General features: G+C 60.8%; 1 protein-coding gene across 7 annotated transcripts in view; it reads left to right on the top strand.

The window, feature by feature from the left end:
- ADAR (adenosine deaminase RNA specific) overlaps positions 1-23,521 on the top strand; it is a 39,099-nt gene that overhangs the window by 11,722 nt on the left and 3,856 nt on the right. The window contains exons 1-12 of one of the 7 annotated variants that reach the window (XM_053209779.1): positions 1,557-1,839; positions 7,695-8,857; positions 8,975-9,124; positions 12,137-12,320; positions 12,949-13,097; positions 13,587-13,731; positions 13,825-14,015; positions 21,788-22,013; positions 22,194-22,365; positions 22,505-22,598; positions 22,680-22,802; positions 22,993-23,126. In XM_053209779.1, coding sequence (XP_053065754.1) covers positions 1,804-1,839; positions 7,695-8,857; positions 8,975-9,124; positions 12,137-12,320; positions 12,949-13,097; positions 13,587-13,731; positions 13,825-14,015; positions 21,788-22,013; positions 22,194-22,365; positions 22,505-22,598; positions 22,680-22,802; positions 22,993-23,126 — 2,767 coding nt within the window. In that variant the 5' untranslated portion in view covers positions 1,557-1,803. Of the gene's footprint in view, positions 1-1,553; positions 1,840-3,724; positions 3,917-7,694; positions 9,125-12,136; positions 12,321-12,948; positions 13,098-13,586; positions 13,732-13,824; positions 14,016-21,787; positions 22,014-22,193; positions 22,366-22,504; positions 22,599-22,679; positions 22,803-22,992; positions 23,127-23,521 lie in introns of those variants that run through there. The other 6 variants (XM_053209777.1, XM_053209778.1, XM_053209775.1 and 3 more) reach the window with 6 other exon arrangements.

Genomic DNA, 23,521 nt, shown 5'->3' with positions numbered 1-23,521 from the left:
CACGTCGGTGAGTTCGAGCCCCGCGTCGGGCTCTGTGACAGCTCGGCTCGGAGCCTGGAGCCTGCTTCGGATTCTGTGTCTCCCTCTCTCTCTGCCCCTCCCCTGCTCACGTTCTCTCAAAAATGAAATAAACATTAAGTAAATAAACTTTCAAGTGAACTAGGTAGCACAGCCTGTTAGCCATTACTATTAGTATGGTTTTGCTATTCTTCCTAATATTAGATCTTTGACATACGATAATGCTTGCTATCACAATGCCTGGTGCCTATAGATAGTTGATAAATACCACTTTTCGCTCCTCTACTGGCTGACTTTGGGTCCAGGCGCCTGCCTGCTGCTGAGGGAGACCTCACGGTCTCCTGGGGCTCCTGAGGCAGCCCTTTTGCTCTGCTGCGATTTCAAAAGCCAGTCTAGTGATGAACATCAGAACAGGCGTTAGGGCGAACGCGGCTGAGGGGCACTGGTCGGCAGGGCCGGCAGGTCACCGGTCTGTCTGCAGAAAGCTGGTGGGGTCCATGTGGGAAGGCCCTGAGGGTGTTGAAAGTTACGTTGGTGTGGTGCAATAAAAAACCCAGTGATAAAGGACCGAAAGGGAAACAGCAACCAAAAAGGGCAATAAACGTGGGCTTAATGGGCTTATTATGTGTTTCCTAGGAGTTAAGGTAAGAAAGGGAGTTTATTTATGTGCATATCCTGTTCTGAAAAGATGCCCTAATAGTTAAAAATAGCTTAGTAATTTGTTACTTTTTTTGATAGCGTGTTGCAAGTTAAGTAGCTTGCATTCACACGCAGTACGTGCCTCTTGCCGCGGGACTATGCGAGCAAATACGGAAGGAGTTTGCAGACATCTGCCTTACAGAAGGGAGAGAGGATTCGATGTGGCCCCTGTGCACAGCCCCGTCTGGCTGTAGGACATCAGGGACTAGGAGGACTTGTAAATATGCACCCTGCAGCAGCCAGGTTATATACAACAAGCCAAATTAATCGTTACAAGGCCAGACCACCATTCACAATTAAAAAGCAAAGATAGCAGAGATTGGAAACTAAAAGCCACTCTGCAGCCCCGGTGACAACGGATCCTCCCCGGGGCTTGGGGGGATCCAGGCCCCTGAAGGCAGGTGCAGCCAGTGCTCTGCAGCCATGAGGCGGAAGGCCAACTTTGAGAACACCGAGCGAGGAGTGAGGGGCTCTGTACCTCATCTTAGCGGGTAGCTCTCCGCCGGTGGCTGGTCGTAGCTGGTAACCCTGGATGGTATGTAGTCAGGACGACTTGCATCTGGGGTCATTTCTCAGCCGGACTCCTGGCCCCGGGGGGGGGGGGGGGGGGGCGGGGGGCACCTGTGTGCTCACGGTGCCACTGTGCACAGAGGAAACACGGGGAGGGGAGGCCCTGGTGAATTAAGGGTAGACCAGTGGGGGTGGGGGGGAGCATTTGGACTGTTTGCTCTTTGGTATTTTCTGCAACGTTCTGCAAGTGACATGTTACTTTTGGTTAGTTTTTAGAAAGTGTTTCATCCAATGTGTGGAGTCCCCACCATAGCACAGCGCACAGATGGCCGGCAGCGTCACTGCCCTGTGGGAGCCAAGCACCCGGGGCCGTGAGATGCTTGCGAGTAAGGGAGCTGCTGGGACGGTGACGAGCAGTTGGCACTGTTTCCGGGAGAGAGCTGACGCTCTGTTGGGGAGTGAAGCCTTCTGCTTCAGCACCGCCTCCCATGTGAGGTTAAAGGGACGGAAGAGGCACCTTCCCTGTAGCTGTGACTGAGGCTCTTCCGGAACATTCTGGTAGAAGGGTCAAAGGCCATGGGATTGTTTAGCCTCGAAGGCAGGAAAACAGAGGTAAGACCTAACGCATTTTACTTAAATGGAAAATAGAACATAGGAAGACTGGCTGGGGTCAGGTACGGGGAGTTTCTCATTTTTAACCTTTTACCATTGTGAAGTGTAGCACATCCACGCAGAAATGTACATAAAGCCCAAGTATGTGACTTCATGAGCTGCGGCCCAGCACCCAGAACGTTGCTTCCCAGTCGGAACACCCTTCTTCCTCCCTAAAGGTGACCCCGTCCTGGCTTCCGTGAAGTGCCCGCTGTAGTTTTGCCTGGTTTGGGACGTGATGTAAGTGGACAGGTAGTGTGTCTTTGCTCAGTGTCCTGTTTAGATGATGACCCACTGTGCTGCGTGTGGTTCCAGCTCTGTGGTGTTTGACGCCGTGGAACGTTCCGTCGCCAGTATGTGCCGCCATCTATCCGTTGTACTTTTCCTGGACGTTTGGGCTGTTTCCGAGTTGTCTGTTTCCAGTAAGGCCACTCTGTGTACGTGCGTCCAGGTGTAGAAGTGGGACTGTGCACTTGTAGGGCGTGTATATTCCCACCTGTCCCGGGTATCGTGAACTGGTTTCCAGTAGGGAGTGGGAGCTGCTGCCCACGTGGTCGAGCGGCCGGTCTGGGGGTGGGCAGTAACTCTGTGGCCTTCCCGTGCATTTCCCCAATGTGAGGACATCGAGCGCGGTTTCATAGGTTTGTTGATCTTTCCAGCTTCATCGAGTTCTGTGCTACATTCTACCCATCGATTATTCTTTCCACGCAGTGGATTATGGGTCAGTCACTAAGTGCGGACTGTCAGGAGGCACGGCACTGTGATCCTTGTCGGGAGTGTTGGTCCTCCCCCAGCAGACTGTTGGCTAAGGGCACCTGCCCTTCCCCAAGGACACCTGCCCTTCCCTGGCACGTGGGAGGCACGTGGGAGGCGTGTGGGAAGCTGCGTTCAAGGACCCAGGCATTTTCAGAGCACAGATAAAGTGCTCTGTAGGGTAAGCGCGGAGTAACGGAGAAGCACAAAATGAGGGGCTGCAGAGGCACCCACTCCCCAACCCAGAGCTGGGTGAGGCTTCCTGGGGAGAGGATATTTGAGGCAGCCCCTGAGAGCCTTTGGTCAGAAGCAGTGCCACAGGTACGTTCTAAGCCTCGGAGGACACGCACAGACGCACAGGAGGGGGAGCCCAGCCCACTGCCCATGGGGAGTTGGAGGTTGGGTGCTCCGGGGACACCGGAGGGAAAGGGCACCAGCCGGGCATCCTGACCTCACAGGCCGTGGGGACGAAATGGCGATGAAACAGGAAATCAGTTTCTCACTGGGGAGGAATGTGGACTGCTGACCATAGGATTGACCTCTTGGACAAGCCTACGTGAGATCAGTTGAATTTCCCCCAGCAGACAACAGAAGTTATCTTTGGGGGAGTCATAACTGCAGTGAGCGCACAGTGGGGGTGCAGAGTGAGGCCTGGGTTTATCAGCAGCCCGCCTCAGGCCTCAGTTTGCACGTAATTTGGGAGTCAAGCCTGCCTACCTGGCAGAGCTGTGAAGGCGTGCTGGGATGGCGTCACCATTAGACCCTAAATGGTGCCCCAGCGGTGGTGGGTTTAAGTCGCTCACAACCTGCTGGGAGGGTAAGTGGTGGGGGGCGGGGGGACGGCGGCTGAGGCAGAGGCCTAGCCTCGCGCTGTTTCCACAGAACTGGGCTGGGGGGGCGGGAGTTGTGCCCCGGGGGTCCCGGGCGGGGCAGGGCATGTGGGGCGTAGCCGCCTTCCTGAAGGAGTGACTCCAGTGGTCCTGCAAGCCGAGGGTTAGATCGGTTAGATCGGCGTCTGTTGGCTCCGCTCAAACCCCTCCTCCCGCTAAACTTCCCAAAGAGGCGGTCCTTCGGAGGAAACGAAAGTGAAATTGAGCCGGGCCACTTAGCCGCAGCCAGGCCGGCCGCGCGCCCAGGCTGCCTACTGCGCTGTCCCCGGGGGCGAGTGCGTCTGCTCGGAGGAGGGGGGGGGGGGCGGCCCACCTGGGGAGGGGAGCGCCCGGAGGGGAAGGGTCGCCAGCGCCGCTCCAGGTCATGCGTCGGGGGCGCCATGGACCCCAGGCAGGTGAGCCGGTCGCGCCCGGACGGGCCTCGGCCCGCCCGTTTGCGTGTGTGCGTGTGGGTGGGCGTGTGCGCGCTGGTGTGAGCGTGGGTGGGCGTGCGCGCGCCGCATTCTGGGCGTCTGCGTCGTGCCCCTCGATTGTGCAGAGCCGAGCAGCGGGCAAGGGCGCCCGGCCTGAGCCCCGGTGCAGGCGGCCCCCTGCCTTTCTGAAGCCGCCCAGCGCTGGCGCCTCTTGGGCAGTGTGCCTCACTGATAGGCGTACCCTCTCTGCACGCCTTCCACTTCCCTGAGGCTTCTGGGGAATGAAAACCAGCCCTTACCACCTGTGGGAGAAAGTTTGTACACAGCAGCTTTATTCATCGCTGCCCCAAACTGGAAAACCCAAACGTCCCTCAACAGGTGGTTGGCCCAGCGCCCCGGGGGATCGGGGGATAGTGCTGTACCGCTAGGCAACAGCCAGAGGACGGAGCCTGGTACAGCCCTGGTACAACGGGCGAACCTCAGGCTCACTTTGCTAAGCGGAAGCGAGCCTCAAAGGACAACACGCCACGAGTCCATTTACATGACACTTTGGGACGCCCTGCGCTGGGGGGACAGGAAACAGATGGGCCGAGGAGCGGCTGTGGGGGCGGGGTGTGGGGACAGGCGGCGCTCGGGTCGTGGTTGTGGCCACAGTATAGGGCCGCGCGTGCTCGGACTCTGTGCGATCAGAACGCATAGGATATACGCCAGAGGATGCGCTTTGTGTAAATTATGCCTCCGTTTTTCAAAGACGCGTGCTTTTCGTTCCCCTCTGCCAAAGGGCTAGGGATTCGCGGTCTGAAAGGAAAGCATTCCTTCGCCCAGAGCAGTCTATTGCCCGGTGGAGCCCGTGTGGTAAAGGTGGGGGCTCAGCTCTTGAGCCGAGATTCCTGCAACTACACGAAAGCGAATTTACAGGCCGGTGAACGCGGACCGGCTGGGAGATGTTGAGACATTGGAAGGGTCCCCGTCAGCTGGCTGCCGCTGTCCTGCTCTCGTTCCCGTTCAGTGGTCCCCAAGCCATGCTTTGGCTGGGCTTGGCTTTCAGGAGACTTAAGGGGGCGTAAAGACAAAATAACCTCCCTGTAGATTTCCTCAAAATAAGCGCTATGAACAAACACAGTATACCTTCCCTTTTCTCCGTGTTCACTCTCTGCACACGTATATATGCGCATGCGTATATCCTTGGGGGGGTTTTCTGTTTCCAAAATGAGATTATAGATCATAATGTTCTTCAAGTTGCCTTTTTGTAATTTGACTTAACTTTGTGTCATTCCTAAATTTTTCCAGGTGAATACAGGTAGATTACGACACACTGTTTAAAAAAAACCCACAAAGCCCTGCTGTCCCATAGCCTCACTAGCTCACTAGCTCAGCCCCTCATCTGTAGGGGGACATTCAGGTATTTTGCAAGTGTTGCCAAGTAGTAGCAGTTCAAATCTAGAAAGCAGCTAGCTAGAAACTGACTTCAGCCGCTCTGCAAAAAAAAAAAATTCTTTTACCTGCGTCACTGCGACAGCTAACGGGAAAATCCCTAAAGTCCCTACAACAGCCCTGTGGGGGCGCAGCTCCCTCTGTGCCCTCGTTCGCTTGGGCGCAGCACTATGGTGCGGGGGGGGGGGGGGGGTGGTGCAGCAGGAGGAACAGAGATGGGCTCGCGCTCCTGGGGTTGTCTTGTTCGGCAGACACTTCAACAAGCGTTGGCTCAGGATCGGCTTTGTGGCTGGAGCTGTCTTAGCGCTAGGAGTGCAGCGATAACGGACGAGGGAGGTCCTCCTCCCTCCGGAGCTCCCTGTGAAGTGGACTGTGCCCCTCCCCCATCGGTACTACCTGCGGAATATTGGGAGTGGAGGCTTGAGTAATTTCTAGAGCACCTACCAGTCTGTGCCATTAAGAAGAAAAGCAGTAGTATGCTAAAAGGTAAAGCTGAGAGGGAGGGGTTCAAGCAGAGGAAACTCCAGAGGGCTGGGAGTCCGAGGTCTCCAGGGAAGGTGGCATTAAGGAGCTGTCCAGGGACTGGGTCAGAGTTGCGATGGGGGCGGCAGAGAGCGCAGGGACAGGGGATCGAGTGCAGGCTTTGTGGCAGCCCGGGCGAGAGGTAATAGGCTGGTGCTGGAAAAAGCCACCTTTATGAGAAGTGGGGTGGGGGCGGGGGGGGGGAATAGCACTCTGCAGCCAGCCAGCAGATGGGGACGAGGGAGGGAGGCAGGCGGCCGGGCTGGCTCGGGTTTCTACCTTTCATAACCACGGGGAGAACGCGGCTGTCCACAGTCCACAGGCGCAAGAATGGCAGAGGGGCTGGGGGGGCGGGGGGAGGACCAGTGGCGAGGAGCCGCCAGAGCCAACCGCAGGGGCACACCTGACCCAAGTTCGGAGCGGGGGTCCTGCGTGTCCGTGGAAGCCTTGGAGCAGGAGGAGGGGCAGGGGCCTCGGGCAGGAGAGGGACCAGCCCCGAGGCCCCGAGTGGAGGGCGGGAAGCCTCAGGAGCCGTGGCCCCACGGGAGCCCCACGGGAGCACGGTGGGAGGTGTACAGACCGGGGGTGGGGGTCGCCCTCGGGCAGGGGCCGGAATCTGCAAACTGCAGCCCTCATCAGACCGCGTGTTTTTGTTCTCCGTGCTGTGTGTGGTTGCCTTGGCCGCTCGGTCGAAGACCCGTCTGGTCCCGTTCGGAAGCTTCCTGACCCTGGGGCGAGGTGCAGGTCTGAGGTGTGGCAGCCTCGGCTAGAGTAACGGGGGAGTGAGTGAGGAGTGGACGGGCCCCTCGTGTGGCAGCCGTTGAGGAGCCCACGTGAGGGTGCCGGAGCGTGGCCAGCCAAGTGCCAGAGTCCCCTCGTTGTGACCAGAGACGCGGGGGGCAGAGGGTGAGGGTCACCGAAGGCACAGCTGTCAGCAGGTCCCTGGAGCCTCCGGGAAGTTCAGACAAGGGGACGAGCGCGAGGAGCATTGTGGGTGTATGTTGACCCCCGGGTCCCTGAGCACCTCTGGCCACCGCTGTCCTCCGGGGAGCCGGGGCGGGACAGGCTCGCGGGTGCCGGTGTTCTGGTAAAGGTGTGGCAGCCTGAGGGAGCCCGGGGCCACCGTGCCGGGGAACAGGATTCTGCCAGCTGTACACGTCCAGCCTCGGAGGCTTTGGGTCAAAGTGCCCGGCGTCTCTTCCGTACCTGGGCACCACGCTGAAGTGTGAGGACGGAGTGGCCTTTTTTTTTCCCCAAGGAAACCGTCCAGCCCCCCCAAAACCAGATCCTGGGCGCCCGTGAGGGCCTCCGGCTCATCAGTCCCCGTGCGCGTTTCCCTCTCTTCCCCGGTCCAAACGGGACCCCGCGGAGAGACGCTGGGGCCCTGCCGAGGCTGCTTCCTGGTCCCTTGACTCCCTGGGCGTTTTGAGGTTATTGTTCTGCTTTTGTTTTTAAGACAAAGTAACATTTGTTTGTGTGTTTGTTTTAATCTCAGAAGGGTAGTGATTTTAGAAGGTGGAAGGATTCCCTCTCGACTCCCCATAATCCTGCCAAAGGGGAAGGAGGGCGCTAGGTGGCTGGAGAGGCTCGGCTGCGGCCCGAGAGCCCTCGCGTGCTCCCTCGTGCTTCCCTCTGGCGGTCCCCAGGCAGTGCTGGGGGGGGGCCACCCTTGCTGGGTCACATGCCCACTCGTCCCTCACCCCGCCCGTCCAGAGTCAGGGGCAGCGCCCCAGGCAGTACCGACCTGGGGGGCGGGCTCACCACTGCCCTGCTAATGCGCTTTCTTCTCCGTCTTCTTCCGCAGGGGTTCTCTGTCCACAGGCACCACTCCCACCCAGTTCAAGGCTGTGAGCCCAGCAAGCTTAGACACCAGCAGCCAGGGCCAAGATCTTACCCGAATAGTTTCCAGCTCCAGCAAATAGAGTTTCTCAGGGGGCGGCTCCCTGCCGTGCCCCTCACTGGAAAGCAGACCCCTTCGCTGCCACCGTCCGCCCCTGCACTCTGGCCGCGGCTTCCAGGGCCACCTGCCAGAAGCAGGGGACTGGAGGCCTGGGGTCTCCCCAGGGGCGTGCCTCCCGGAAGTCAGGTGCTCCAGAGAGGGTCCTGGTGTCCTGCCCCGCGCGGCAGGGCTTTGCCGAGGAGAGGCGTCGACAGGCTTTCCTCACGTTTCCAGGACCTAGGTATCAGCCAGGGCCGGGAACGGACGGTCTTAGAGCTTTTGCGGGAGCTGGGGGAAGGGAAGGCGGCCGCAGCCCATGATCTGGCTGGGAAGCTCGGAGTCCCAAAGAAGGAAGTCAATCGAGTCTTATATTCCCTGGCAAAGAAGGGCAAGCTCCATCAGGAGGCGGGAACGCCCCCCTTGTGGACAATCGCCCCCGCGGTTCAGGCCTGGAACCCGCGTAGCCACGCAGCCGACGCAGACCGTGCTCGCCAGGACGCTGGGAACCCGGACCCGGGTTTGGACCCTGAAGACCGGAGCTCCGAGTCTGAGTCGGAAGCCGCTCCTGAGCCTTCGGACATGGCTGAGATCAAAGAGAAGATCTGCAGCTACCTGTTCAACGTGTGCAACGCCTCTGCCCTGAACTTGGCCAAAAACATCGGCCTCAGCAAGGCCCGAGACGTCAGTGCCGTGCTGATCGACTTGGAACGGCAGGGGGACGTGTGCCGGCAGGGGACGACCCCCCCGGTGTGGTACCTGACTGACAGGAAGCGCGAGCGGATGCAGGTAAAGAGAGACCCGGACAGCGCGCCCGAGGCCGGTCCGGCTGCCGTCCCCGAGGCCAGGGGAGACGTGGCGCTCCCGCCCCGCGACGCGGCCGTGCCCCGTGCCGCGGACGACACGGTGGCCATAGAAGACGCGGAGAATGGCCGGGAACCTGCCGCAAAGCTGGAGGGCAGGCGGGAGGCCGCGCCGGAGCCGGCGAAGCCAAAGCCGCCCGCTCAGGACAACGGCCCCTCGAAGACAGGGTACGTGGACTTTGAAAACGGCCAGTGGGCCACGGACGACATCCCAGATGACTTGAACAGCATCCACGCAGCCCCAGGTGAGTTTCGAGCCATCATGGAGATGCCCTCCTTCTACAGTCACGGCTGGCCGCGGTGCTCGCCCTACAAGAAGCTGGCGGAGTGCCAGCTGAAGAACCCCGTCAGCGGGCTGCTGGAGTACGCCCAGTTCGCCGCTCAGCCCTGCGAGTTCCACCTGCTGGAGCAGAGCGGGCCGCCGCACGAGCCCCGGTAAGAGCCCGCCCGGGGCCGCGCCGCCTGCCTCGCCTGGCCCCCCCCGCCCCGGGATCTCTGCCTTTTGGCTAAGCCGCCCGCGTCGGCCCCTCCTGCAGACGTGGAGCAGGGAGCCAGCCAGAGTCCCCGCCGAGCAAGGGGCGGGCTGGGCCTTTGGCTGGGACGCAGCCGGCTCTCGTGCCTCAGTGTGGTGCCCGCGCCCCAGGGGCCACAGGTGATGGAGCCGACTCCCCGCCCCTTCCGTGTGCCTTCCCCCCCCTTTCCAGAGAGGCACGACTCCCCGCCCCTTCCGTGTGCCTTCCCCCCCCCCCTTTCCAGAGAGGCACGACTCCCCGCCCCTTCCGTGTGCCTTCCCCCCCCCCTTTCCAGAGAGGCACGACTCCCCCCCCCTTTCCAGAGAGGCACGACTCCCCGCCCCTTCCGTGTGCCTTCCCCCCCCCTTTCCAGAGAGGCACGACTCCCCGCCCCTTCCGTGTGCCTTCCCCCCCCCCTTTCCAGAGAGGCACGACTCCCCGCCCCTTCCGTGTGCCTTCCCCCCCCTTTCCAGAGAGGCACGACTCCCCGCCCCTTCCGTGTGCCTTCCCCCCCCCCTTTCCAGAGAGGCACGACTCCCCCCCCCTTTCCAGAGAGGCACGACTCCCCGCCCCTTCCGTGTGCCTTCCACCCCCTTTCCAGAGAGGCACGACTCCCCGCCCCTTCCGTGTGCCTTCCCCCCCCCCTTTCCAGAGAGGCACGACTCCCCGCCCCTTCCGTGTGCCTTCCCCCCCCTTTCCAGAGAGGCACGACTCCCCGCCCCTTCCGTGTGCCTTCCCCCCCCCCTTTCCAGAGAGGCACGACTCCCCCCCCCTTTCCAGAGAGGCACGACTCCCCGCCCCTTCCGTGTGCCTTCCCCCCCCCTTTCCAGAGAGGCACGACTCCCCGCCCCTTCCGTGTGCCTTCCCCCCCCCCCTTTCCAGAGAGGCACGACTCCCCGCCCCTTCCGTGTGCCTTCCCCCCCCCCCCTTTCCAGAGAGGCACGACTCCCCGCCCCTTCCGTGTGCCTTCCCCCCCCCTTTCCAGAGAGGCACGACTCCCCGCCCCTTTCCAGAGAGGCACGACTCCCCGCCCCTTCCGTGTGCCTTCCCCCCCCCCTTTCCAGAGAGGCACGACTCCCCGCCCCTTCCGTGTGCCTTCCCCCCCCCCTTTCCAGAGAGGCACGACTCCCCGCCCTTCCGTGTGCCTTCCCCCCCCCTTTCCAGAGAGGCACGACTCCCCGCCCCTTCCGTGTGCCTTCCCCCCCCCCTTTCCAGAGAGGCACGACTCCCCGCCCCTTCCGTGTGCCTTCCCCCCCCCCTTTCCAGAGAGGCACGACTCCCCGCCCCTTCCGTGTGCCTTCCCCCCCCCTTTCCAGAGAGGCACGACTCCCCGCCCCTTTCCAGAGAGGCACGACTCCCCGCCCCTTCCGTGTGCCTTCCCCCCCCCCTTTCCAGAGAGGCACGACTCCCCGCCCCTTCCGTGTGCCTTCCCCCCCCCTTTCCAGAGAGGCACGACTCCCCGCCCCTTCCGTGTGCCTTCCCCCCCCTTTCCAGAGAGGCACGACTCCCCGCCCCTTCCGTGTGCCTTCCCCCCCCTTTCCAGTGAGGCACGACTCCCCGCCCCTTCCGTGTGCCTTCCCCCCCCTTTCCAGAGAGGCACGACTCCCCGCCCCTTCCGTGTGCCTTTCTCCCCCCCCCTTTCCAGGGAGGCACGACTCCCCGCCCCTTCCGTGTGCCTTCCCCCCCCCTTTCCAGAGAGGCACGACTCCCCGCCCCTTCCTTGTGCCTTCCCCCCCTTTCCAGAGAGGCATGGGACGGGTGAGCCGGGCCAGGCAGTAGCTTCAGGTCCCGGCCCCCCTCCCCCCCCCTCCCCCCGCTCCTGCTGGGAGAGGGCGGCTTCCGAGTTCACAGCTACCTGTCCGTTGAAGGTGGCGGTTCTAATCTCACCCGCCGCCTCTGCACACGTGGGTGGGCGATCCCCGACTGTGGCTCCTGAGCTGTGAACTGAGAAACTTCCTCACTCAGGCAGCCGGCCGGGCCCGGCCCCAAAGGTCCCTGCAGGCCCCTGGACAGACCGAGGGAGGCGGGTGGGCCCAGAGGGGCTGCCGAAGGGCCTGGTGGAGAGCTGGGGTGGGAGAGGGTTCCACTAACCTCTGCGTTCGCCACGGGCTGCCTTCCCAGCCGCCGCTGACCCTGTCCCTTGCAGGGTGGGTGTGGGCGGGGGGGGGGGGGGGGGGGGGGGGGGGGAGGTTATGTCCTAAAGCTGCCAGGCCAGGACCCATTTCTCTCTGGGCTGGAGGCCGGTGGCTGGCAGGCTCTCCCCTCCCCCCACACTGGGGGACAGCGGGTTCTGTGGCCAGCCTGCCTGTAACTCCAGCTGTAAGACAGCATCAGGTACATCAGAAGACCTGGGGAACCAGAAACTTGACCTACTTTCCTAAATGAAATCCCAGGTTGAGCAAAGAGCGGAACAAATTTGAAAACTTGAATGCAGGAGGTCCAAGCGAAGTCCTGAGGCCAAGAACAAAGGCTTTTTGGTTTTCTGCATAACAAGGGGGAGTCCTTTCTTCTCCAGCTTCACACACACAGCTGTAGAAGGACTCAAAAGCAGAGAGCTCTGTGTCTCTGAGGGAGGCTGGGGACAGAGGCAGGCCCCAGAAGTGGCAGGTACCTGACCCCGTGGGCGTCAGGGCGCGTGAGGCTGGGCAGCGAGGAGCCCCCCAGAAGCGGCCGGCCGACCACAGACGTGGCGGTGGTGGTGGCTGTGGCTCGTCATCGTTTGCACAGGCTCTGTCTTAACTTAGTGTCAGCAGGCCGCAGGCGTCCCCCAAGTGCTCACTCTAACGAGCTCTGGGGACGCAGGCCCTGGCCGCTTTGTTTCCGCAAGGCAAGGCCCTTCCCCCTTGGTGGGGCAGAGGCTTCAGGGTCCTGGGCCCTGTGGAGAGGGCGGCAGGGACGGCCGGGCCAGCACTCACACATCTCACTTTCCATCAAGATTTAAATTCCAAGTCATCATTGGTGGCCGAGAGTTTCCCCCAGCAGAAGCTGGCAGCAAGAAGGTGGCCAAGCAGGATGCAGCCCTCAAAGCCATGACCATCCTGCTCGAGGAGGCTAAAGCCCGGGACAGCGGGCGGGCAGAAGAGCCCTACGACTGCTCCGTAGAGAAGGGGTCGGAAAAGGTAGGCGTCCTGTCCCCACATCACCAGCATACCCACGTCTTAACCCGCCTCTGCACGCCACCTCAACGCAAATAATGGGTCCGTGCCCTCTCCTGCCCCCACCACACCTGCCCGTGCCTCCTCCCCTCAGGCCCAGCCCCCCTGCCTGCCCACGTCCCCGGCCTACCTGGAGTTACAGACCTCCAGACTGGAAAGGGACCTTACAGATGACCGAGGCCCAGCCCCGTTCGTGGCAGATAAGAAATGAGACCCGGAACGTTTAATCTTTATTTATTTTTGAGAGAGAGACCGAGTGTGAGCAGGGGAGGAGCTGAGGGGAGGGAGACACAGAATTCGAAGCAGGTTCCAGGCCCTGAGCTGTCAGCACAGAGCCCGACGCGGGGCCTGAACTCACGAACCGTGAGATCATGACCTGGGCCGAAGTCAGACGGTTACCCTACTGAGCCACCCAGGCGCCCCTGAGACCCGGGACGTTTAAAGAACTCCCCCTTCCCTGTGGCACAGGCCCAGAACCCCCGAACCCCCTTCCTTTGGAGGTCAGCCCCCCACCCTGTGGCCGACCCGTTCCCTGCACCACGATGGACAAGCCAGTGGTTTCTCAGGTGTTTTCTTGTCTCGTTCTTTCCAGACCACGGAGTCCCAGCCCAGCGCCACGTCGGCGACGCCCTTCTTCTCCGGGAAGAACCCCGTCACGACCTTGCTAGAGTGCGTGCACAAGCTGGGGAGCTCCTGTGAATTCCGCCTCCTGTCCAGAGAAGGCCCTGCCCACGACCCCAAGTACATCACCGTGTCCTGTGTCTCTGCCGAGGCTTCCTCCAAAGGGAGCCCCCTGCTGGCCTCCTGAGGGACGGCAGACTGTCTCACTGAGCGGGCGCACCTGTCCTCGCCGTGCAAGACGGGGGCCTCGAGGGCAGGGTTGCAACTGTGGAGCAGACAGTCTGGGATGGGGGGGACTCGGGGCGAAGCGGGGACCGGGCGGTAGGGAGACCCTCGGCTCGGAGGGTACTGGCGGTGCATCTCCGAGAGGTGCCACCCGCGTGCCTGCGGCCCCGCACGACACGCTCGAGAGGAGGGTCCCTGGAGGAGGTGCACCTGGCTTGAGGCCCACGCGTGGCACGGGGGTCAGCCAGGCTGAGGGGGCGGGGGGCGGGGCCGCGGGGGCCGAGGCACAGAGGCGACGTGTGTGAGGGCTCGCCGGCCCCGAGAGGTCGCCCCGGTGGGGGCCGGGCCGCGTCCCGTCAGCGCCGTTCCCACCCCTCCCGCCAGGTTCCAGTACTGCGTCGCTATGGGAGCCCACACCTTCCCCACCGCGAGTGCCCCCAGCAAGAAGGCGGCGAAGCAGATGGCCGCAGAGGAGGCCATGAAGGCCCTGCACGGGGAGGCCACCAGCTCGGCGCCTTCCGACGCACAGGTGGGCCGCCGTCGCCGCCCAGGGGCTCGGGGTCGCCCCTCAGCTTTCCACAGGCGCTTACAGCTCCTCTTGGCGTGGCCGCTTCTCCTTCAGCCCGGAGGCGCCAGCGTGGAATCGTTTGAGAACCTGGAGTCCGGGATGCCCAGCAAGGTCAGGAGGGTGGGCGAGCTCGTCAGATACCTGAACACCAACCCCGTGGGCGGCCTGCTGGAGTACGCCCGCTCCCACGGCTTCGCGGCTGAGTTCAAGCTGGTCGACCAGTCCGGCCCCCCGCACGAGCCCAAGTGAGTGTGCCGGCCCCGCCGTGGCCTCAGGGAGGAGGGCCGTGCAGGCTGCAGTGGCCGGGGTGGTGGTGGGGGGTGGGGGGGCCCGGGTGGGGGGGCCCGTCCTGGCTGCGTGGCCACCCGCAAGACGCTCAGGGGCCGCCCAGAGGGTTCGCGTGGGCAGGCTCCTCTTGCTTTTCACTGATTTCAAGTTTTAATTTTTTTTTAACATCTATTTATTTTTGAGAGAGAGAGACAGAGTGTGAGCCGGGGAGGGTCAGAGAGAGAGGGGGACACGGGATATGAAACAGGCTCCAGGCTCCGAGCTGTCAGCACAGAACCCAGTGCAGGGCTCGAACCCATAAACCACGGGATCATGACCTGAACCGAAGTTGGACCCTTAACCGACCGAGCCAGCCAGGCGCCCCTGGTTTCAAGTTTTAAAGGAACGTGCAAAAAATCATTCCGGCAGTTGAAGGAGTATGCGGGGGAAAGGCTCCTTTCTCTGCTGGTTTCCTTCTGACTCGTTAACCAGTTTCCACAATACTTCTAGAAACTTTCATGCTTGTACTAGTGCGTCTTCTTTCCATTTTGCTTTTTTTTTGGTAAGTTTATTTATTTATTTTGAGAGAGGGTGAGGAGAGAGAGAGAGAGGTCAGGGGGAGGTGCAGAGAGAGGGGAAGAATCCCAAGCAGGCTCCAGGCTCAATGCAGAACCCTACACGGGGCTCGATCTCAGAACCGTGAGATCACGACCGGAGCCGACAGCAAGAGTTGGACGCTTAACCAGCTGAGCCCCCCAGGTGCCCCTCATTCTGCTTTTTGAACAAAAATAGGCTTAAGTTATATCTTCTGTTCTATGCTGGCTCCTTAGCAGCGTGTCTTAGAGGTCATATATAGCTCAGGTACACACATCTATCAGACTCTTTTCCACAGCTACATATTTCTGTATTTTTTCTACATCTTTTAAAAATTTATTTATTTGTCGGGAGAGGGGCAGAGAGAGAGGGACAGAGAATCCTTGGAGCCCCATGCAGGGCTCAGTTCCACAAACCATGAGATCATGACCTGATCCAGAACCAAAGATCAGGTGCTTAGCTGGCTGAGCCACCCAGGAGCCCCTAAATCTTTTTTTTTTTTTTTTTTAATTTATTTATTTTTGAGAGACAGAGACGGGGTACGAGCAGGGGAGGGGCAGAGAGAGAGAGAGGGAGACACAGAATCTGGAAGCAGTCTCCAGGCTCCAAGCTGTCAGCACAGAGCCCAGCGCGGGGCTCAAACTCATGAATCGTGAGATCGTGACCTAGGCTGAAGTCGGACGCTTAACTGACTGAGCCACCCAGGCGCCCCAATCTTTTTTTTTTTAACATAATCTCTGAACCCAGTGTGGGGCTCGAAATCACGACCGAGATCAAGAGCCACGTGCTCCATCGACTGGCGCCACCCACAGCTTCCTTGAATAGATGCTTATGGTTTCACAGTTGTTTTATCGGGCAAGAGATATAAAAGGTCTTTTCCAAAAATGGACACCCCCCCCACCTGGGGGACACCTGGTAGGGGACACCTAGCACCTGGCTTAAGAAAGAGAACGTTGCTGTCGATGTTGAAGCCCTCACTTTGCGTCACTGAGCTCACCGACTTCAGTGACGACGGGGTCGGACTCGCTCTTGCTCTTAGAGGCAGTCTTGGTGCTGTGTGTCTGTGCCGTCCGTTTTCAGGAGGGGGTTTCTGGGCTAGAAGTCACACACGGTTTCGAAGGGTTTGGGTTTCCGTGTAGGTGATAGACGACTCACAATGAGACCCAACAGCCTCGTCCTGACTGCTCCCCTTGGCCCCGCGCCTGCCTCCCCACACACCCCACCCCGGCGTGTCATCACTTTATACCACGCGTCCTTCCAGAGCCTCTGCGTGACGACGCGAGCCGAGCTGCCGCGTGTCCCTTGTGTCACGCAGAAGCGCAGACGCGCTTTGGCGTCTAGCCTGCTGCTTCCACACGACAGTGTAACCGTGGAGTTTTGCGTCTCCCGTCCCGTTCTGTGTCCAGAGGCGTCCCTGCGGTGCCCAGGGCTCGGGCTCACCCCCCGTCTCGCCAGCCCCCTGGGCACCAGTAGGCAGATTGTCTCCAAACTTTGCCGTTATAGAGAGCGCTGCAGTGAATAACTTCCGTGCGCTCGAAATTTTGATAAGTATCGCTGTGTTTTCCTCCAAGGAGACGATGCTTATGCTCTGGCACCAGTAAGTACAGAACAGTCCTTCCCTCTTCGCCGTGACCAGTACAGAATCACGGGCTTCCCCGGGAGTAAACCGTTCCTTAGAAGTCTTTCCAGAGCCAAGTGGCGTAAGGCAAAAAGCATTTGCCATTCATTTCAGTAAATGCAGATTTTTTTAGTCCCAGACCCCAAAAAGTCCCCTCTCTCAGGCATTTCTGATTCCTTAGGACACATCTTGCTAACAGATGCACAGAATACATCCAGATAAAGCCCGGGCGCTCAGACCCGCTTTGGAGCTACCGAGGCTGGATCTGAGCCGCGAGGGCGGGGGCGTGGGCATGCTGCCCCTGCCACGCGGAACGCCGCTCTGCCTTTTTGCATAAAAGCAAAAGTCCTCTTGGGATTTCTTTTGGTTAATGGGCACAGGCACTCATGTGGGTCTGTCCTAGAGGAGGAGTGGCTTGACACGGACTTTGGAAACATGTGTATCAAAATGCTTCTCTTTGCTGTTGTAAAACGCGAGCAGTGAACTCAATGCGGCATAAAGATCAGCCTGTGTTAAGATATTTATTGTTATCGTTACCATTACCAATAGACGGAAGGAGAAAACCCACAGATCATCTCCAGAGATTCCAAAAGGGCATTTAGTTAAAATTCATCGTCCGTTCCATTTAAAAAGCCAAGCTGTTGATAAAGCACCAACCGTCGAGTGCTTCCTTAGCGTGACAGAGTAAGTGTGAAGTCAGCAGCCCGCAGCCTCCTTCACGTCGAACCTGGAGCTGCTCCCAGTAAAGTCAGGGGACACGTGGGTGTCGCGTCCTCATTACTCCGTGGTGCTCCGGCATCACAAGCTAATGCCATCCGTTAAGACGGAGAAGGATGAAAAGAGGGAGGTAGGAGGTGAGGGTTCGCAGGTGATGTGATCGCATCGCTGAAGTATTCGGGACAGAAACGGGAATTCAGGAGAGCAGGACAGCGGAAAATCACCTGGAAACATCAAGAGCTTCTCTGCAGCAACAGGCAGTTCGAAGTCGTAGTGGAAGAAAGCCTGTCTGCAGCGGGCGCTAAACGCGTAAAAGACCTCGGCGCGTTCTGAGCGGGAAACACACGGGCTCCGAGACCCTGATTAGGTAGAAAAGTCCCACGTGATGAGAGCGGCTGCCCCCAGATTACTTACATTTAGCGCGATCCCAGTAGAACACTGGTAGAATTGATTTTCCACCTGGAAAACGTGATTCCCGTTTTATATGAAAAACCCACGTGGGGGAAGAGCTAGGAGATGGAGAGCGGGAGGAACCCCCCGTGCCCGGTGGCGCATTGGCCTGTGAGCGGGGAAGGCGGGTCGCACGGCAGGTGGGTGCAGACGGGCTCTGGTGGACGCAGGGCTGCAGGTCGGCGGGACGGGAGTGGCTGGGCGGCAGGGAGAAGGCTGCCCACCTGTCTCACCCCCGGTGTCCGTGTCCTCGGTCACATCGAATCGCCGTGTCCGGGACTGAAATAGGAAATCGGGGCGCCCGGCCGGCTCAGTCGCTGGAGTACGTGACTCTTGACCTTGGGGTTGTGAGTTGGGGCCCCGCGTTGGGTGTAGAGAGGACTTAAAGATAAAATCTTAAAACGTCCATAATACGTATACGTGTGTAATGTGTATTCACAGAGAAATAGGTAAAATCCCAAAAGCACTAGGTGAAAGTGCGGATTTCTGTTCGAGCATCTTGGACTGGCAAAGCCTCCAACAAGACACAGCAGGTGAAGTCCCAGAGGGAAAAGATGGAGACGGGCTGTCAGGACAAGTGGTGTTTCTTAAAAGGATCACCTGAGGGAAAAACACTCAGGGCCAGTTTCTTTAAAAATGAGGGATTCTTGGGGCGCCTGGGCGGCTCAGTCGGTTGAGCGTCCGACTTCGGCTCAGGTCGTGATCTCAGGCTTTGTGAGTTCGAGCCACACGTCAGGCTCTGCGCTGACCGCTTGCTCAGAGCCTGGAACCTGCTTCAGATTCTGTGTCTCCTCCTCTCTCTGCCCCTCCCCCGCTCACGCTTGGTCTCACTCTGTTCCCCAAAAATAAATCAATGTAAAAAAATTTTAAAAATGAGGGATTCTTTTCCAGTCTAATAGGGAAACAAAGACGGTGAACTGTCCCCAGAAGAGCATCAGGAAGTACCAATAGAAGGTGCTCGACTCCCTCTGTAAATACACACACACACGGTTGGCGACCCCGTGGCGTCCGTGGTGCGTCTCAGCGTGCGGTAGTTACGGCAAGGTGGGGCCGCCCCTGGGAGTCCACACCCGCGAGGGACGGGGACAGGCGGTCTGTGCCCGTGTCCTCCGCAGGCCGGTGAAGGAAACGGAGGTGTACCCGCACCACGGAGCACCTCGCAGCCCTGAGCCAGAGTCCGCCCGCGCGGGTGGGCCGTCCGGGGTGCAGGAGGGAGGGATGTGAGCGCGAGCTTGCGGACGGCCACCTAGGGTCCCTTCTCGCGGGATGAGATACTGGCGGCGTTTGCTTCTGCGGAATGAGAGCTACCTGGCTTTCGCTGTATGTTCTTTTCTTTCTTTAATTTTTTAATGTCTTATTTCCGAGAGAGAGAGACACAGAGACAGAGAGAGACAGAGCTCGTGCAGGGGAGGAGCAGAGAGAGGGGGGGACACAGAATCCGAAGCAGGCTCCGGGATCCGGGCTGTCACAGCACAGAGCCTGACATGGGGCTCAAACTCACAAGCTGTGAGATCACGACCTGAGCTGAAGTCGGACGCCCAGTCGACTGAGCCACCCAGGCGCCCCGACTCTCATGATATATTCTTAACTGTTTGAATTTTTGTGGGGTACCCAACTATTCAATTTTAAAAGGTCCTTAAAGGAGAAGAGCTCACAAAAATGGCATCTTACTTTGTTTTCTTTTAATAATAAGTAACGTTGTTGATGTCTTCATATCTATGTGTTACTTGTGTTTCCTCTTACGTGAACTCCTTGTAGCTCTTGCCCTAGTCCATCCTTTTTTCCTTGACTAGGTAAGAACAGGGCGGGAGGAACGGGGAGAGGCCGTTGCACTCCTGGCCTCCGCCTGCCCTTTGCGCCCAGCCGCCCTCCCTGGCTTCAGCCTTGTTCTTCGTGCCTGCGTTCTGGCCTCTCGTCTTCTCCTTGCACAGAACCCCCCCCAGGACTTTGAGTGACTCACGCAGAATTTCAGAAATTACTGTGACCCACACGGAGCGCGCGGCAGACCCCCGGCCACAGCAGCGCCCACGCACTTGGGGGGGGCGAGGGGCTGGGGCCACAGTACCTGCCCTGCTGTCGGGGTGACACATCGTGCCCTCTGTTTTGCCTCCTCTCTGGCCTCCTTGGAAACCACCGAATGTGCCCGCCACACACAGACCTTCCCAGAGCTCCAGACCGCCATGTCCGTCTCTTGTCGCTTCTGCCTGACCCTCTGGTCCCACCTGCCCAGAGGAGAGCTCTTGGGTGTCGCCCCGTGGCCGTTTCCCCTGGTCCTTCCCGTGTCAGTCAGTGACCCCACTGCCCGCCCTCTGCTCCACAGCCACAGCCCTAGGGGCGGGCCAGCTTCCCTCCCCGGCACGTCCTTCAAGCAGACCGTCCCTCGGCCCGTGTGTTGTGCATATGGTTCGGCGCAAACCTCCTCCCGCCTCCAGCGCCGAAACCAGTCGGTGGCCTCCTGCTCTCCCAGCTTTGTTCGTTCATTCAGGAATGTTGAGGGGCCACATTTGTATTTGTGTGGACGGGCGCCAGATACGAATCAGGGATCCTTGATAGGGACAAGTGTGAGGTCTCCTATCTCGTGCGTGTCACCAAGAGCTCAGGTTGTGTGATGGGTTGAGGGTCTGCTCGGCGGCCCGACTCAGTAGGGAGAGGCGCCCACGCGGTGGCCTCAGGCTGCTTAAGAGGAGGACGGCGCTTCAGGAGGGAGCGAACTTGGCCCAGGTCAGCGCTGGGAGGGGAGCTCGCTGCGTTTGGTACTAGCCACAGTCCCGTCGCGGGCACCCCCCTACCCCCATTGCACTGTGCAGGACGCCCCTCCGCCCTCCCTGTGCCGCTCACCACCTCCCACCCTCGGCCCTGCGTCTCACCAGCCTCCCAGCAGGCCCCCCGGCTGCACGCGTCCCCCCTGCCCGCCGCCCCCCTCCCCCCAGACCCGTGCTTACGGAGCGCTTGGACCGTGGCTGGTGGCTTCTGTGTGTAGCTTTCAAGCGACAGGTCCCCGTGTCCCACACATACAGGCCCTGACGGGACAGGCACACCCCGTTGGCGCTCCCACGGACCGGGTGCTGCACACGGAAGGTTTGCGGGAACCTGCGTCGAGCACGTCTGTCGGCGCTGTTTTTCCAGCTGTTCCGCTCACTTCCTGTCTCTGCGGTGATGGTCACGGTATCTAAGCCTTTGCGTCACTACGTTTGGTGATCTGTGACCCGTGATCGCAAGTCGCTGGCAGCTCAGGTGATGGTTAGCGTTCTTTCAGAATAAAGGATGTTTTAGTTAAGGTACGTGTGGGGTTTTTAGACCCAGCGCTGGCACACTAAGAGACTGCAGTGTGGCGCCAACATATTTCCACGTGCACTGGGAAACCAGAAAATGTATTCTGACTCGCTTTACCGCGATGCTCACTTGATGGCTGTAGTCTGCAGCTGTCTGAGGTCCTGCACGCGTATCTGTCTTCGTGCGTAAGAATTCATACTTTTCAAGCAGGCGGAACAGGCGTGAGATTCTGCGGAGTCTCTCAGAGGCCCGGTTTGGCCCCCGCTCCTTTCTGGCATCTGTCACGCCATGTCCCTGTCCTCCTCCTGCTCCCCCCCCCCCCCCCCGGCCCGCACGCCCCGGGTGGTGGAGGAAGGAGTCAGGGCGTCCCCTGCACCGGACAGGCTGCTCGGCGTGACTGAGCGTAGGGGGACCGGCTCTGTTTCCCGCCTGAGCAGTTTGGGACGGGGCTGAAGCTAGGATTCTTGACACCCTGGCGGGAACCGCCCCGTCACGCTCTCCCGCCCCTGCCTGGCCGGCCGGCCGACCGGCTCACGTGCCCAGGCGCGCCCCTCCCAGGGCCCCCTCGTGAGAGCTGAGCCCCTTGCCTAAGGCACGTCTCCACGTCCGGCCACGCCAAGCTCAGGGTCCTCTTGGGCCGACCGGGAAATTAGGAAACGGAATCAGGTGCTCCGAAGTAGAGTGTTAAACCTCGAGCGCCGCTGCCGTTTCTGCCTAAGTTCTGGACAAAAGTACCCCTGCCGTGTTTCCTTACGCCCCGTCCCCCACCTGCTGAACTTTGTGATGCGGGCCCAGAGCCCTCGCAGGCAGCCGCATCCCCTCAGATTTGATGACACAATGCTGTCATCCAGTTCTGGGGCCACTTTCAGTTCGTGACAAGTGAGCCCGGTTTTCCGTGTATACGAAGTCTCCCTTATAAACGCGTCTACACTGAAGAAGAGTCGGCATAGACAAAACCAGTAAGTAACAGTCCGGGCGACCTCTGGATCTGGTGGACGTGACGTTGTGAGTCCCCGGTGCCCCGCGCCTCACGCGGGCCCCTCGCGGCGACGCGGTCGCAGCCGGGCGCGTGTCTTTATCCTGCTTCTCGTCCCGAAGGTTCGTGTACCAGGCCAAAGTCGGGGGTCGCTGGTTCCCGGCCGTGTGCGCCCACAGCAAGAAGCAAGGCAAGCAGGAGGCGGCCGATGCGGCGCTCCGCGTCCTGATTGGGGAGGACGAGAAGGCCGAGCGCATGGGTTTCACAGAGGTAACCCCAGTGACAGGGGCCACTCTCAGAAGAACTATGCTCCTCCTCTCGAGGTCCCCAGAAGCACAGCCAAAGACAGTTAAGACGTCTACTCTTGCTGCCATCTTCTCTTGGGGTCTTACCTTGCTGTCCTGTGACGCACTCCTGGGCTTTACTCCGCGCCTCAGTAGCACGCCCAGCGGGGACAGCACGGGCGGGGGGGGGGGGGGGGGGGGGGGGGGGGCGCGCCGCGGGCCTGACGCAGCCTTGTGCCCACAGCTCCCCCTGACGGGCAGCACCTTCCACGACCAGATAGCCATGCTCAGCCACCGCTGTTTCAACGCCCTCACCAACAGCTTCCAGCCCTCCCTGCTCGGCCGTAAGATCCTGGCCGCCGTCATCATGAAGAAGGCCTCGGACGACCTGGGGGTCGTGGTCAGCTTGGGGACAGGTCGGTGGGGCCCCCGGCGGCGGGAGCGGACTGCCGTGCGGTTCTTAGTGGCTGCGGTCCACGTGGACGGGGGGACGAGCGCAGGAGGCTGGCCGTGCCCCGCGGAGAGGTCACCTTCTCCCCCCGCCCCTGCTTGCAGGGAACCGCTGCGTGAAGGGCGACTCTCTCAGCCTGAAGGGGGAGACGGTCAACGACTGCCACGCGGAGATCATCTCCCGGCGAGGCTTCATCAGGTGAGCCTCCGCCCGTCCCTCCGCGACTCGGCCCCCCCCCTTTGCACCAGGGCGGCCGTCCTCACGGCGCCGTCCCCACAGGTTCCTCTACAGCGAGCTGATGAAGTACAACCCGCAGACCGCGAAGGACAGCATCTTCGAGCCCGCGAAGGGAGGCGAGAAGCTCCAGATCAAGAAGACTGTGTCCTTCCACCTGTACATCAGGTGTGTGGTCCCCCTATCCACCTGGATGCCAGGCGCGCGCGGTCCCCGCCCAACGCCCCGCCAGGCTCCACGGTCGGTTCCCGGGGGCTGCGGGGGAAGCCCCTCGCCGCCTCCACGTCCCACGCTTCCCGAGCCCCTGGGCTCTGGACGGGGCCACGGCACAGGCCCTGACGGCCGCCCCCGCCCGCAGCACGGCCCCGTGTGGGGACGGCGCCCTCTTCGACAAGTCCTGCAGCGACCGTGCCGTGGAGAGCACCGAGTCCCGCCACTACCCCGTCTTCGAGAACCCCAAACAGGGCAAGCTGCGCACCAAGGTGGAGAACGGTGAGTGGCACCTGTCCCCCTGTGGGGACAGGAAGACTGCTGAGCCCGGGCCCACCGCCGGGACAAGGCACAGCTGCCACGCTCTCGGCGTCTGTTGCCAGGGCTCGAGGGCTGCTTTGCCGGGCGGGGGGCCCGGGGACAGGCGGGGACCGCAGAGGGGGCGGGGCTCCGCTCTGAGTCTGCGGGTCATGTGGGAGCCCGAGGGCCCACCCGGAGCTCAGGGGACAGCCTGGCCAGAAACACAGGTTCCCGGGAGGTGATCTTGCCGCCACGGGGAGGGCGGGGAAAACAGGAGGGACGGGAAACGAAGCGCACGCGCCCTGGGCTGTCCACTCACGGCTGCCCCCACGCCCTCGGGCCGGGTCACCTCCCTGCCCGGGACCGGGACCCAGCAG

Source organism: Acinonyx jubatus, chromosome E4, assembly GCF_027475565.1.
Source record: "Acinonyx jubatus isolate Ajub_Pintada_27869175 chromosome E4, VMU_Ajub_asm_v1.0, whole genome shotgun sequence".
NCBI classification, from domain to species: Eukaryota; Metazoa; Chordata; class Mammalia; order Carnivora; family Felidae; genus Acinonyx; species Acinonyx jubatus.
This window is presented reverse-complemented; position numbering and strand designations above follow the sequence as displayed.